The 13,338-nt window shown below is 38.1% G+C and overlaps 1 protein-coding gene across 1 annotated transcript; it reads left to right on the plus strand.

Moving 5' to 3' along the window:
- Positions 1 to 8,305: 8,305 nt before the first annotated feature.
- Positions 8,306 to 13,115, plus strand: LOC103947699 (ABC transporter F family member 1). Its single transcript, XM_009358635.3, has 6 exons — positions 8,306 to 8,467; positions 8,585 to 8,817; positions 9,504 to 9,577; positions 9,690 to 9,900; positions 10,358 to 10,592; positions 11,638 to 13,115. Exons 2-6 carry the CDS (start codon positions 8,602 to 8,604, stop codon positions 12,693 to 12,695), a joined length of 1,794 nt encoding a protein of 597 aa, XP_009356910.2. The 5' UTR covers positions 8,306 to 8,467; positions 8,585 to 8,601; the 3' UTR covers positions 12,696 to 13,115.
- Positions 13,116 to 13,338: the final 223 nt, after the last annotated feature.

Below are 13,338 nucleotides of genomic sequence, written 5' to 3' on the forward strand. Positions count from 1 at the left end.
CCTGGAATTGCTAAAACATTTAGGTGTAATCTTTCTTATGATTTCAATGTTTAAATTCAATAATCTTTGTTTTGCAAGCATGAGGAACTAATCCCCTTTTGGCTATGGGGAATTTCGAAACCATGGCTATATTTGCATGATGATTTGACTGCTTTCAGTTGTGATTTCATGAATGGTGAATTCAATTTACTTATCTATTTGAATTAAGACTTATTTATGTATATGAATTGAGAGTGCACACTTAATTTGCATGCATAAATCTGATGCTAGGATATAAGGAAACTTCACCTAATCGTTGGGAACTTATATTCATGAGTAATTAAGGTTGTTAGTCACAATCATGTTAAGTAAATTCTTGGCATAAGTATCATGCGCTTTCATAGTTACGAATGCCTCGTCAACACTTATGATTTCCATAGAACCTAATGATCTTTGATTGTTTTTCTAGTATGCGCTTTCATATAGAGAACTTTTGAGGAATAATTTGATTGCAATGCGCTAATTCCATTCAATTCAATGACCTAAGGGAAATCTGAGAGTTAATTTAAGTGTACCTAATTAACTTGGGGTGTTGAGGTTCATGATTCATTGAATAAGCAACTGGAGATTGTTTTGTATGCAAGCATGCCATGTGTGGAGAAAAACCTCCCAGCTAGCCCATCATCCACTTAATTCAATCAATTTTGTCCAAATATGCCTAGTTCAATTTATTGATTTGTTTTCGTCCAAAACCAAATCCCCATTTGTTTTAGAGTGTCTAAATAGTTCAAATATGTTTTAGATTGTGTTTTTAAGAGTTTTGAGTCAAGTTAGAACCAATTTTCGTCCAAGTTTGTGTTTAGGCTCAAAACTGCCCAATTTGTGTTTTTAGGCAGTTTTGAGTGTTTTTAGCTTATTTTGAGTCTTGTGAACTTGTTTTGAGTCTTTTTAAATTGAGTTAAGTGTTTTAAAGGTTAGTTTTATTTATTTGAGTCAGTTTAAAGTGTTTAGCAATCCCTCCTAATCCCCGGTGTAAGAACGATCCCTACTTATTTATATGTTACAATTGTCAAAAGAGGGTTAATTTGTGTGTTATGTTAATTTTCGCATCACTCAACTAACAACACCAAACACTTTCTATACTAGCATCTCCGCATCCTTTTTTTCTCTCCTTTTAATTAATCATTTCTCCCTCTTTCCCTGTCTCTTTTGTTGCAACAGTAAAGTGACAAATGACATCATCTAAACACATATAAAGATGACTATGAGCATGTTTGAGACTACTTTTAAAACCAATTAAAGTGTCATTCGACAACAAAAAATGCTTATAACTATGTTTAACATAAAAACTTAATATTACTTATGAGCCATATAAATATATTTTTTTTAAAAACACATGCAATTCAAGAAGCATTGTCAAATGCTTTTCCATTAAAAAAAAGCCTTTGAACTCTAGTAACATTAAAATGTCAAGCACTTATAAGAGCAACTTCAATCCTATCTTGTAGGCCGGCCCAAAGCCTAAAAAAATAGGTTGGCACCCAAAAAAACCCCTCCACCCCTAAAAATAGGCCAACCCAAAGTCCAAGCCAGTTTGTAGGCTGGCCCAAAATGGGTTGACATAGGAACCAGACTATCTGGCGTCATGCTGACGCTAGCATGACTTCAGCAAAGGCCTAATAATTTTTTTGTGTCAGGCGCGTGGGAAAAACGTACGCGTGGGCGCGCGTTCCAAACATCTGACAGATGGCGGACCCCACATTGTAGGATCACTAAAAGGGCGTGGGACCTGGGCCACGTGACACGTCTTCAACTGTTGGATTTCCAACGGCTAGTTTTCTGAATTGTTGGATTTGCAACGGTAAAAAAATTTTGAATTTCAAACCCAAAGGCTAGTGACGTGGCAATATATGGGCCATCCGATTCCTAGATCAACTGTGACAACCCGTCCCTGCCTTTAAAATTTTCTTAATTTTAAAAGTGTGTATTTACGAAAATGCCCTAGAGGCGAAGTTTTGACTTTCATTGACCAACGCTTAGTGAGATGTACGAAATATTCTTTTAGTGTATTCCTGAAGTACTCGATGATATAGACGCGTAGGCGCAAGTAGAAGCGATTATGGAGCTACGGTTAAAGTTTTACGGAGCTACGAATTCGATGGCATGTTAAAGGAATCACTATTTTAATTGTATTATATTATTTTATATCACTAATTTATGATGCCACATGTGTGTGGTTGAGAGGAAAAAAAAGAAGAAGGGAATGAAGAAGAAAGGGAAGGGAGGAAAAAGAGGGCCATTACCAATTGGAGGAGAGTAGAGAGAAGAGACTGACCAATCAGAGAGGAGAGAAAGGAGGGAAAGAAGAGAAGAAGGAGAGAACCCGCCGGGTTCTTCTTGACCAGTGCCCAACCCGATTCCTCCACATTTTTCTGACGCCTTTGCAGGCGATTTTTCATATGAATTGTCGCCATTCATCACCTGGAAAACATTCCACTATCCTTCCTCTTACTTTTCCACCTAAGATTATAGTGAATTTGGTTGTAATTGGAGGAAACCATCCCGATGGAACTATAGGTGCCGTGAAGATCCTTGGCCGAGATCCACCAAACCTGAAACAATTTCATTTAATTATCACTACCAATACTCTCCTTGAACTCTTGAACAAAGCCCAATAGGTTTTAGGGGTGACGTAACATCGAGGGGGAAGAATCAAAGCACACTCTTTATAGGGTTTCCAGCGGATTTTTGTGGAATTAGGAATTTTCCCGGCCAAATTGGCCTTGGTCACAGGTATGAAAGTTGCTCCACTCACTGAGATATTTATTTCTGTGAAATTTGGCAATTTTTAGAAATAATAGAATTTTCCGGCGAACCATAGCGGCTGGCCATCACTCGCGGCGGCGCGTGGGCCGAGACTTCACCTGACCTTCCTAGGCTAATTTTGAAGCCCCGATTCAATATTTAACATCCGTTTAGTGAAATTATAATGTTTAATATAGTTTCATAGTTGACCACCTAGTTGGCCATTAAGGGGTCGTTGCATGAATTGACGATCCAACCGTTGGATCGTCACCAAATTTTAATATATTATGGTATTTAATATTTGAGGATAATAGAAACTTACGGATTGGAAATCTAACGTATGGATCTTCCCAAATTGGATTTGTAAGTTCGTAAAATAAAACGTTGACCGCCACTTGAATCGGCAATTGGCGGAGATCCTACCGTTAGATCGTAATGAAACTTTAGTATTATGTTCTAGAAGTATAATGTGAATCTTTAGAAGTTTCGGATCGGAAATCCGAGATGCGGATCTTCCGGATTGAGTTACGTAGTAGACCTTACCGTTAATCTTTGATCGAAGGTTGACTTTTGGTCAATGGATCTCATATCATTCTAGAACGTCCTTGGGATGTGTTTTATGTAAATTACGGGTTTTATGGATAAGACTTCTGAGATGTGACTGATAATTGTTCTAGGTAAGGATCGTTCGTGACCTCTCAATATTTGTATTGGGGAGTTGTAGCGCGGACCTAAGGTAAGTGAGTGTTTTCCCTTCTATCGTGTGTATATATATATATATAAGATTGACATCTCCACAAACGTTTATAAATTGAATATTTCATACACCTTCTGTGAATGTTTAGAAGTACATACGTGAACTACGAATGGTTTGATCCCTGTTTAGGATACGTAGACAGTCTAACGAGATGTTAGATGCAGCCATACAAGAAGTGAGATTAAATAATTGAGACAACAACTTTGTTTGGGGAATTGAACAATGTGAGAGACATTGGTGTAAAATGTGAGTTTTAACCTTATGTGTTGGTGGTTAAATGTTGGTTATAAATCAATGTATGAAAAATCAAGCAATTAAAATAAGGAAACATAAGTAATGATAGTTAATTAAACTAGTGTCTAGTTAGGCTTGTCACCGATGATTATCCCCGAAAATAAATAGTTCGGGAGTAGGGCGTTATAGCTTATGCATTTTATGCCATATTATATATATGTATATAATTGAAAATGCTATGACATGGTTGAGTATTAGATTGCATTATGGTATATCCATATGTATATTACCTGCACATAATTATTATGAATGCTTCGAAGTGCAAAGGTGAACGCAGGACACCCAGGTAAGTTCAGGTGAGTTTATGGTATTAGTTGAATTGATGGAGTTGTAGCATAACTACATTTATGTGTTAGGCAACACCAACAATGTCGTACTGGTTGCCCATGAGTTGTACATGTTATATTGAGATGCATTGAGAACTCATAAACCTGCACCCCAGTGTTAGTGCTTCTGCCCGTGGCCAGGGCACATTCATTCACGTGATGTTCACCTCTCGCACCTTACGCTCACCTTGGACTCAAGGTATGTGCACAGGCCTGTCGTGCAGACCACTATAGGTGGTTCTGACTTGTACGTGACCTGCGATTATTCGCACAGTCTTCACGTGATCATAACGCTTGAGCGTACTTATTTACACCTAATCCTGTCGTACAGACCACTAGAGGTGGTTCCGACTCGTGTGCAGGGATGTTTGATGAGCTATATATTAAGTCATATAGGTCACTATATTTGACTCCCGACTTATATGCTAGCATTGATTAATGAGATATGGATAAATCGTAAGGTCATTATAGGTGACTCCTGACTTATATGCTAGCATTGATTGATGAGTTATGGATAAGTTGTACAGGTCACTATAAGTGACTCCCGACTTATATGCGAGTATTGATTGATGAGATATGGATAAGTCGTACAGGTCACTATAAGTGACTCCCGACTTATATGCCAGCATGGATTGATAAGATATGAGTGCAGTTGTACAGGGCACCATAGATGTTTTAGACTTGCGTGCTAGTATGAGTTATTAAGCACCTAATTAACTATATTGCTAATGAGATGCTGAATAGTGGTATATTTCTGGATTTACTGGGTGTATACATTTGATTTCATACTTCTACGTAGTATGATTTTCTGGAAATTATACAGGTATTACGGCGAGGGGTTACTGCATTTGGTAATTGAAATTGGTTTGAAAAGTTTTGTGTCACTCACTCACATTTTCTATTTTTGCACCCCACCAGGTTCTAGCAGCAGAGTTACGTATCGACGAGGATTCGTGGCACTTTTTAGTATAGATGTCTTCTTATGATGGTATAAACATTATCTTACCTTACTGTACCATACATATGCTCTGTATCACGCGTGAAATGGGTCTAGACCCGCTCACCGTGCACTCGTGTTCTTAGGCACTTTAGATTTTAATTTATTCACATTTTCTACATTATCACACTTTATGACTTCGTCACCTTCCAGGTGTTGGCCAGCACGGCTCGATTCGGGGTCCTAGTGGACATTCTGGGTCGGGGTGTGCTATCAACGGTCCATGATTTTTGGCCAAAAACAGAAAAAAAAATGTCAAAATTCTTATCGTTGGCCATATGTCCAATTTTGGGCTGTTGGATTTCAATTTTTTTCAAATCCAACAGTCCATATTAATTAACTTAATATAAATTATTAAAAATTGATTAAAAATACTAAAAAAAAAAACGAAAATTTATTATTTTTTCCTATAAATACCTAACCATCATCTTCGTGTCCAGATCCTCTTTGTGAGGATCTCGGGGATCTGTGAATCATGTCTGTTCATCGTACATCGTGTGGTTAGAAATCATTTTAAATATTTTAATTTAAAAATTAACATAAACAGTATTTGACAAAAACTAACCACACGATTTACGATGAACAGACACGATTTATTGATCCCCAGAATCCTCACCAAAATGATCCGAAGAAGATCTTGTTGGATCATCTTCCCCCTTCCACCACAATTCAATATTTTCAACACTTCGAACCAAAGCTTTCATATACTTTTGTGTGCAAAAAATGGCAACTTGGAGGGTCATTGAAGATGTTACGTTGTATGAATGTTGGGTTCAAATTACTCATGACCCGATTACAGGTAATGAGATGCAGTTGTGAGAACTTTGGAGTAGAATTACTATAGTGTTTTGCAATAGGCTTGAAAAATACGCAAGAAATAGTCAAGGTTTTCAAGGTCGTTGGAAAAAACTCAACAAATCACTTACTTGTTGGAAAAACGCCTTTTCTCATGCTGGCATTAGTCTGAGTAGTGGTAAAAGTTTAGCAGATCATGTGACAATATTTTTATTTATTTATTTTTTTTACACCTGCATTTTATAATATTGTCTTATCCCACATTTTATAGACACTTCAAGCATAAGCTTGGTACAATGCGAACAACAAAAACAATTCATTCAACAGATGGAAATGTTGGAATGTTGTCAAGGATTGTTCCATATACAAACTTGTGCCACCAGTCTAGAAGTTGTCATGCACGACATCCCTCTAACCAATAGGAAGGCGACACATTTGAAAAGCGGGAAGAAACGCCTGAAACAGTGGTGTAGAAGGCTTCGATTATGGAACAAAACCTCATCAAGGACTCTAGAACAATTGATTTTCTCATCCTCACTATCTCATCCACTTGATTTGCAGATGCTTCATATGCAAGCATTCACAAGACAGTATTAGTTTTTTGCTTAAGAAGAAGATCTAGAACATGAAAAGCATCATTTTTTGCACAAAGTATGGATCATGGTTGCAAATGTTGCACTCTAAATTGACGTCTAAAAAAATGATCAAGGAATATACTGTTGGGGATAAAACAATCTTCCAAGAGATTATTACCTCGTCTTTCCCTCTTTCTATCCAAGTTTGTGGAACGTCTGAGTTTGGAGATCTGACTCACAACTTGCATGACACGACAGGAATGTGAAACTCTCTGCCTTCTATGTTCATCATCCTATTCTTCTTCCATTACGAATGCCTCATCTCCACCATCCTCGAGATTGAACAATTCTTCCTGTTCTACCAGCAATTTTTTCTGTTACTCATCGATTTCATTCAATCTCCTTGAAGAAGACATTGTAAAAACTTAAGATTTAAAAACGATGAAGAATGATTCTGAGCTAGTTTGAGTTTGGTGTATGAATTAGGATGGATGTAGGGGTTTATATGGACAAAAAAAGAAAGGATGAGGTTGTGGATAATGTCAATTGGCACTACGTGATTGGTTGAAAATCTTATCGAAATCTATTCTAAGGAATTCTAAATAGATTGTGACACGTGGCGCAACGGAATTGGTTCAAAATCTTATAAAAAATCTATCGACAAAAATATTACTTGCGGATAATGACACGTGGCGTGACAAGATTGGTTAAAAATTATATGATTGGATTAGTTCAAAATCTTATCAGAAATCTATCCACAAAAATAGTACTTTCGGATAATGACCTGTGGAGTGACAAGAGTGATTAAAATTCCGCGGCAGGATTGGTTCAAAATATGATCGAAAACCTATCCACAAAAAATATTAATTTCGAATAATGACACGTGGCATGATAAGATTGATTAAAATTCTGCGATGGGATTAGTTCAAAATATGATCGAAAATCTATCCACAAAAACAGTACTTTCGAATAATGACACATGGCGTGACAAAATTGATTCAAAATCCTATTCGAAATTAAAAATAAAATTTTTAATTATTTTATTAAAAAAAAAATATATTTTAATACGAATTGACTAGATTTTAGGCCAACTCATTTTCAGTGATGGAGATGCATTTGGCCATTTACTGTTCATTGAAGTTAATTACTATTCATTTGGGTGGATTAAATACTGGTTTGATACTGAGGTGTTTTTATAAAAAGTGAGTATAAAAAAAACTGAGCTAAAAAATGTGTTTGGTAAACACTTAAAAACAACTTATTTTCTGAGTTTTGGGTAAAAAAGGCTGAAAATATGAAGCAGCAAAAATGAATTTATTCTCACATCACAGCAGAAGTAGTTTTTTTTCAAATCACAGTAATACCAAACCAGCTCTAAATGAACTTTGGGCTAGCTCATTTTTTAGGGGTTGAGTTGCCCTAAAGTTATAACAAATAAATTTATGAGCAAAAAGCGCCACCGTTTTGTTTTGTTAAGATAAACGGCAGGCGTTTTGTTTTGTTGGGTTTAGTTATTGGACTAAAATTGAAATCACTGTAGTAAATACATCGAATAGGCCCATCGCCTCCAGCCCAAGCTCTCTCTACCCGAAACGGCACCGTCCATTCACCAGAAAAATCAGAACGCCGAAGAGGAGTCCCATCCGCGTACGCAACCCAACCACATAGTGTGGATGGAACCGCCTATAACCGACGAACACGTGGAAAGCCACCTCAACCCTAACCTCCCCCCTTCCCAGGGTCTGGAATCTCCTATAAATTCCCAAATCTTCCACCTCCCTTTCTGGAAAACCTCCACAACCCAGGCCAACTGGTTTTTGCTCCTCTTACCTGACGTACCACCAAATATCTGTACACCCCCACCACCTGAAACGCAATCCCAGATCTGACCTCCCCCACCGCCCTCCCTCTCTTCTCCGATCGTCTTCTCTTCTCCAAGGTACCTCCCCAATCTCAAATCCCTAATTCCCCATTACATAGATATACACACGCATGTACGTGTGTGAATTGGATTGTTGCAATTTTTTATTTTTGATGATGATTTTGCGACGTGCAGGTTGATCTTTGAAAACGATGGTGTCGGACGCGAGCAAGAAGAAGGCGGCGCAGAAGAAGGCGGCGGCGGCGGCCAAGAGAGGTGGGAAGGCGGCGGCGGCAGCTGCTTCGTCAAAGGCGGCTGCGGCCGACAACGGAGCCGATAAGCTGGCCAATGGAGTCGGGTCCATGCATATCTCGGATCGGAACTGCACCGGCGTGCTCTGCTCGCATCCACTTTCTAGAGATATCCGCGTATGTCTTCCAATACGATGTCGTCTCGATTTATTTTTGTTTTTGCATATATATATATGCTCTTTGTCTCTTTGACATAGAGTATTTAATAAGATATCTTAATTTTTTTTGCCTTTAGAGAAATTTAATTTATTTGTGAAATTTTTTTTTTTACTCAGGTGATAAGGTGGGCAATGTTCCATTTAAGTTTGTATTTATTTACTTAATTTTTAATCCGAAAAAGTAATGTACGATGCAAATATCGTTGAATGTGGTAGGAGACAGTGTAATTGGTCCATGGGAGAAATTAGTTAGTTTTCGTAACCTGCAAATATGGTTGAATGTTGTAGGAGAAGGGTGATAGAGCAAGAAGAATTAGATGTGGTGACAGTAAATTTTATTTATTAAAGCTTAAAGCTTTAAGGTTTTAGTATTTAGTTTTCTGCTCAAATCTATATTTGTTGCTCAACTAGGAGGTTTCGTTATTGATATTGTGTGTACAAGTGAATACTTGATTTCCTAGTTTTTTAAAGGTTGTAATCTAGTTTCGTTATTAGTTTGGTATCATGGTTTGAAACCTTTTTAGGTATTATGATTAATTAACGCGTTTCATTTGCTGTCTGTTTTCTAAACATTGGATTCAGTTGATTTTCCAATTGAAATGGTTGGTAATAGTGATGAAATGACATTTTTTGTGACCATTGCAGATTGAGTCTCTGTCAGTTACCTTCCATGGGCATGATCTGATAGTTGATTCTGAACTGGAGCTTAATTACGGAAGGTTAGTTGTACATGTTTTATTCAAGTATTAAAAAAAAAAAAAATTCACGATTTGAGTAATTTTGTTTTGCTTATAGATATGCTAAAGTTGTGTGTTTCATGTTCCTTTTCAGACGCTATGGTTTGCTTGGGTTGAATGGGTGTGGTAAATCCACCCTTCTAACTGCCATAGGGCTCCGAGAGCTTCCAATTCCGGATCACATGGATATCTATCATCTCAGCAGGGAAATTGAAGCTTCAGACATGTCTTCACTTGAGGCTGTCATTAGCTGCGATGAGGAGAGGATAAAGTTGGAGAAAGAAGTTGAAGAACTGGCAGCTCAGGTATGCTGTAGTAAATTAAATGTTAGATTTTGTATTACTTTGCTCTTTGATATTCAAAGAATCGGGAAGTACATAAACCAGAGTTTGGTTAGTCGTTATAAATTAATGTGAATAACTTTAAGGGTAAAAACTGACAAGCTTGCATAATTCGGTATGAAAATCCTCTTTAAACGAACTTATAGTTTCTTAGCGTAATGTTCCATGGGTTTTGTAAACTTTCCGGGTTAATACTGTCACTAGTACGCTCCAATAACCTATTCGCAGAAGTCTAGATGCTTTTATTCATTGTGTATCATAGATCATACAATCATTGCTTCAACTCGTTAGAGCGAATAGAGTCATTGCTTCAACTCATTAGAGAGGATGGGATCCAGTAATGGAATTGTAATAGTACTTTTGTTTTACGCAGCTTCATACCTTTGTATGCATTTCTTATGACTTGTTTTACCTATTTTAGGATGATGGTGGTGGAGAGCAGCTTGAACGCATTTATGAGCGCCTTGAAGCATTGGATGCAGCAACTGCTGAGAAGCGTGCTGCTGAAATTCTTTATGGTCTTGGGTTTGACAAGCAGATGCAAGCGAAGAAAACTCGGGATTTTTCTGGTGGGTGGAGAATGAGGATTGCACTTGCACGTGCTCTTTTTATAAACCCAACCATCTTGTTGCTTGATGAGCCCACCAATCATCTTGGTAAGTTTAACTGGTTCGAAATTTTAGTTATTGTGTTAGATTTTTATTCACTCTATACCGTACTATTGAATAGTCCGTAGTATGGAAGGAATTTTGTTGTTTATGGGTTATATATCCTTTCGTTTTAAATTGTTTGTACTTTGCATGCCATTGTGTAAAGAGTCTTTATACTGTTGTGAGAAAACGGGATGGAGAAGGAAAGGAAAGGAGAGACCTAAAGCAGAAAGTAGTTGGGCATGGAAGTTTTTGGCTTTTGTTTTTCAAATTTGAGTTTTGTGAGTTGTATTTTTTTATGTTATAGATCGTCTTTTGTATGGCCTGTGAAATCACATTACCTAGTTAATTTTCCACTTTATAGGCCTAACCTTTTAGGTTCTCTTTTTTTGCTCGTTATATGGGTAGGATAGTTCTCATTACAACTAGACTTTCGTTGTAGCATCAGGTTTGGTGGTGTAGTGGGTTTCACCATTTTCTTATCTAGTTATAAAATGTATAGCCAGTTTCCAAAATTGGTTGGATTGGTCCACTTATCAGTGGTTCAGAGTGTACATAGAGACCGAAAGTCATGTCAGGAATCTGATATAGAACATTTCCCCTCTTTTCTAACTGTTTTTTTTTTTTTTTTAAATTAAAGTTTAGGTTAATTGTGGGGATCAAATGGTACTTTTTACTGGTGTTGTGTCATTCCTGAACCAGCAATGGGAGTTATGTGCGGCCATCTCCTTCCCATTGTCTTGTTAATACAGATTTGTCATTTTGGTTTTCTGAGTTATCATGAAAAAGTGGAGAGATTGGATGCATTTTTTTTTCAAACAGTACAACTTCGCGTAAAGAAATTCTTACTCATCCCCATCCCCAACATTTATTTCTCTTGTTTAGGTTGACTTCTGAACAGTATTAGTTTGGCGAACTTATTTCACTGTGGTGATACTCAGTGTCTGTGCAGCTGTTTGACTCCATTAATATGATTTTGTGTCCGTCTTTTGGTACAACATATTTTTATAGCTTGAGTTGCTCATGGTTAGTTGTCTTACCTTGTTAACAGATCTAGAAGCTTGTGTGTGGTTGGAGGAGATGTTGAAGAATTTTGAGCGAATCCTGGTTGTTATTTCACACTCCCAGGACTTCTTGAATGGTGTCTGCACAAACATCATCCACATGCAGAACAAGAAATTGAAGATTTACACTGGAAACTATGATCAGTATGTTCAGACCCGTTCTGAACTGGAGGAGAACCAGATGAAGCAGTATAAGTGGGAGCAGGAACAGATTGCTAACATGAAGGAATATATTGCTCGGTTTGGGCATGGGTCAGCAAAACTTGCTCGCCAGGCGCAGAGCAAAGAGAAAACCCTAGCAAAAATGGAGCGCGGTGGGCTTGCAGAGAAGGTGGCAAGAGACAAGGTTCTGATCTTCCGTTTTGTCGACGTGGGAAAGCTGCCGCCACCAGTTCTTCAGTTTGTTGAAGTCTCATTTGGTTACACTCCTGATAATCTGATCTACAAGAACATCGACTTTGGTGTTGATCTGGACTCGCGTATAGCTCTGGTTGGGCCAAATGGAGCTGGAAAGAGTACTCTCTTGAAGCTGATGACGGGGGAGGTGTTTCCTTCTGATGGCATGGTCCGGCGGCACAATCACCTTAGAATTGCGCAGTTCCATCAGCACTTGGCTGAGAAGCTTGATATGGAACTATCTGCCCTAGCGTATATGATCAAAGAGTACCCAGGAAACGAGGAAGAGAAGATGAGGGCTGCAATCGGTAAGTTTGGACTCTCGGGCAAGGCACAAGTAATGCCAATGAAGAATTTATCTGACGGGCAGAGGAGCCGTGTGATCTTTGCTTGGTTGGCGTTTAGGCAGCCCCAGTTACTGTTACTGGATGAGCCAACAAATCATTTGGATATCGAGACAATCGACTCGCTGGCGGAGGCATTGAATGAGTGGGATGGGGGTCTGGTTCTTGTTAGCCACGATTTCAGGCTCATAAACCAGGTAGCTCAGGAGATATGGGTGTGCGAAAATCAAGCCGTGACCAAGTGGAATGGCGATATCATGGACTTCAAGCAGCACCTGAAGATAAAAGCTGGTTTAGCCGATTGAGACCGATATTGATATTGAAGTTCCGTCTCGAGTTTGTAGTGGTTAATTTGTTAGCCTTGCTTACACTTTGTATGAGACAATGTAGCGAGGAGGGTATTTAGTATTTCCGAGCCGTCTTCGGACTCTTGACTAGGACGGAAGACGAGATGGGAAACGGGCGAAGGCTTGGTTATTGTTTCAAGCCGGCGGCAGTTTCTATTGCCCTTTGCCCGGTTTGTAGGTGGTAATTTTGTTTACATACCCTTTCCGCATATTTTGCTTTGGTTAGCAGCCAAGTTCGATTAAGATTATTACTATGATTATGATATAGTTGTTATTTTAGGTAGACACTGGTATGTTTATGTTATACTATTCCCTCGAACTGAAGGGGTATGTTGTACTTATTTGCATTATTTATTTATAAATACTGGAATTTCTATCTTCTTCTGTGTCGTGGGATGGCATTTGTCGTAGAAATAATTTCAACACTTAAACGTGTCCTTTCCAATTTTACTTATGTCATTGTAACACCCTCTGCAATGTTACGTATCTGATGATGTCAACCCTTTGTAATAATATATTTTGTTTTATTCACCTTGTCTGTGTTTATAGTCTTCGTTTCATTTCTGGTCAAATTGTTTATGGTAATTTTCATGCTTCACTT

The sequence above is a fragment of a genome, unplaced genomic scaffold (genome assembly GCF_019419815.1).
Source record: "Pyrus x bretschneideri cultivar Hongxiangsu unplaced genomic scaffold, Pyrus_bretschneideri_v1 Contig29, whole genome shotgun sequence".
In the NCBI taxonomy this organism is placed as follows: Eukaryota; Viridiplantae; Streptophyta; class Magnoliopsida; order Rosales; family Rosaceae; genus Pyrus; species Pyrus x bretschneideri.